The sequence below is a fragment of the Perkinsus marinus genome (genome assembly GCF_000006405.1).
Source record: "Perkinsus marinus ATCC 50983 genomic scaffold scf_1104296947622, whole genome shotgun sequence".
NCBI lineage: Eukaryota > Perkinsozoa > Perkinsida > Perkinsidae > Perkinsus > Perkinsus marinus.
In genome coordinates this window covers 1-1049 of record NW_003210552.1, presented here as the reverse complement: position 1 = coordinate 1049, position 1049 = coordinate 1, and the positions used below count along the sequence as shown (strand labels likewise).

Sequence of the window (1049 nt, the reverse complement as noted above, 5' to 3'; positions counted from 1 at the left end):
GCCCCTGCAGTAGCAGTTGCGGCAAGTCTTGATGCTGTTGCCTAGACCATCAGTACCCTAAGGCTATTGTGTCCGATGCGGATTCTCGATTCCGTTCGGCTCCGGTGTCTTCATGGTCGTGGAGTATGGGAGTTAGGTGGGCAACAGTGCCTTCTCACTCCTCACGGTGGAATGGTTGGTCCGAGGCTAAGCATAAGCTGATTAATTTCTTTTTGAGAGCTCTATTGACTGACGGTGACTATCAAGAAGCTAGTTGGTATAATCTGATGGGTCGTGTCATCTTTCTCTGTAATAGTGTGACTCGTCCTAGCCTATCATCGACTCTCTATCCAAGTTCTTTGCACTATGTGCACGGTCGAGGATTACCTCCTAGCATGAATGCTCAAAGCTCTCTATCTCAGTCTGCTTCTGCCTTTCTGGATAAGAATGTTCCGCTCAAATTACCTTCGAATGATGAGCTGGAAGAGATGGTTATGATATATTCCAGAAGGCTGACTGAAGACTCTCAGTGGGTTACAGTTGATGCTGAAAACTTAGATGCTACACTCCGTTCTAGAAAAGTATTAGCTGACGAGTCTGTGCTTCGTAGTAATTTTGATACTCTTAAGATTGGCGATTCTGTGTTAAGGTATAACTATAACCGTAACAAGCTGGATCCCTACTGGAATGCTACTGTCTATAAAGTCATTTCGATTCGTGGTCAAGTGGCTGCTATCTCCAGTGATCCTTTACGCTCCCAGCCTTTCTTTGAGTATATTGGCAATTTGAAGCGCATTGATGTGTAGTCTGTGGCCCCGGAGTGTTGTCTGTGCCTATTGATCTCTTGAGATCTTGAAATCTTGCTGTTCTTAGTAGTAGAATAGCTATTTTGTTCGTTAGCTGTGGCACAAAGTTATTTCCTTATTTCGGTGTACTTGATACGAGACCTATCCTATCTTGCACCTACCCTATCTTGGCTATACTTGTGTTATCTCAATACCCCTGGTTGGAATTGATCAACAGAAGAGCACTATCGCACACGCGGCGTGTGACACGCCATGGTGATCGAT

General features: G+C 44.9%; 1 protein-coding gene across 1 annotated transcript; it reads left to right on the top strand.

The window, feature by feature from the left end:
- Positions 1-628: 628 nt before the first annotated feature.
- Positions 629-785, top strand: Pmar_PMAR005597 (hypothetical protein; the record flags this gene model as incomplete). The annotated part of the gene is made up of 1 exon (XM_002779312.1): positions 629-785. A coding segment is annotated over one exon (157 nt), but the record flags the coding sequence as incomplete, so codon positions are not given.
- Between the last annotated feature and the right edge of the window lie 264 nt (positions 786-1049).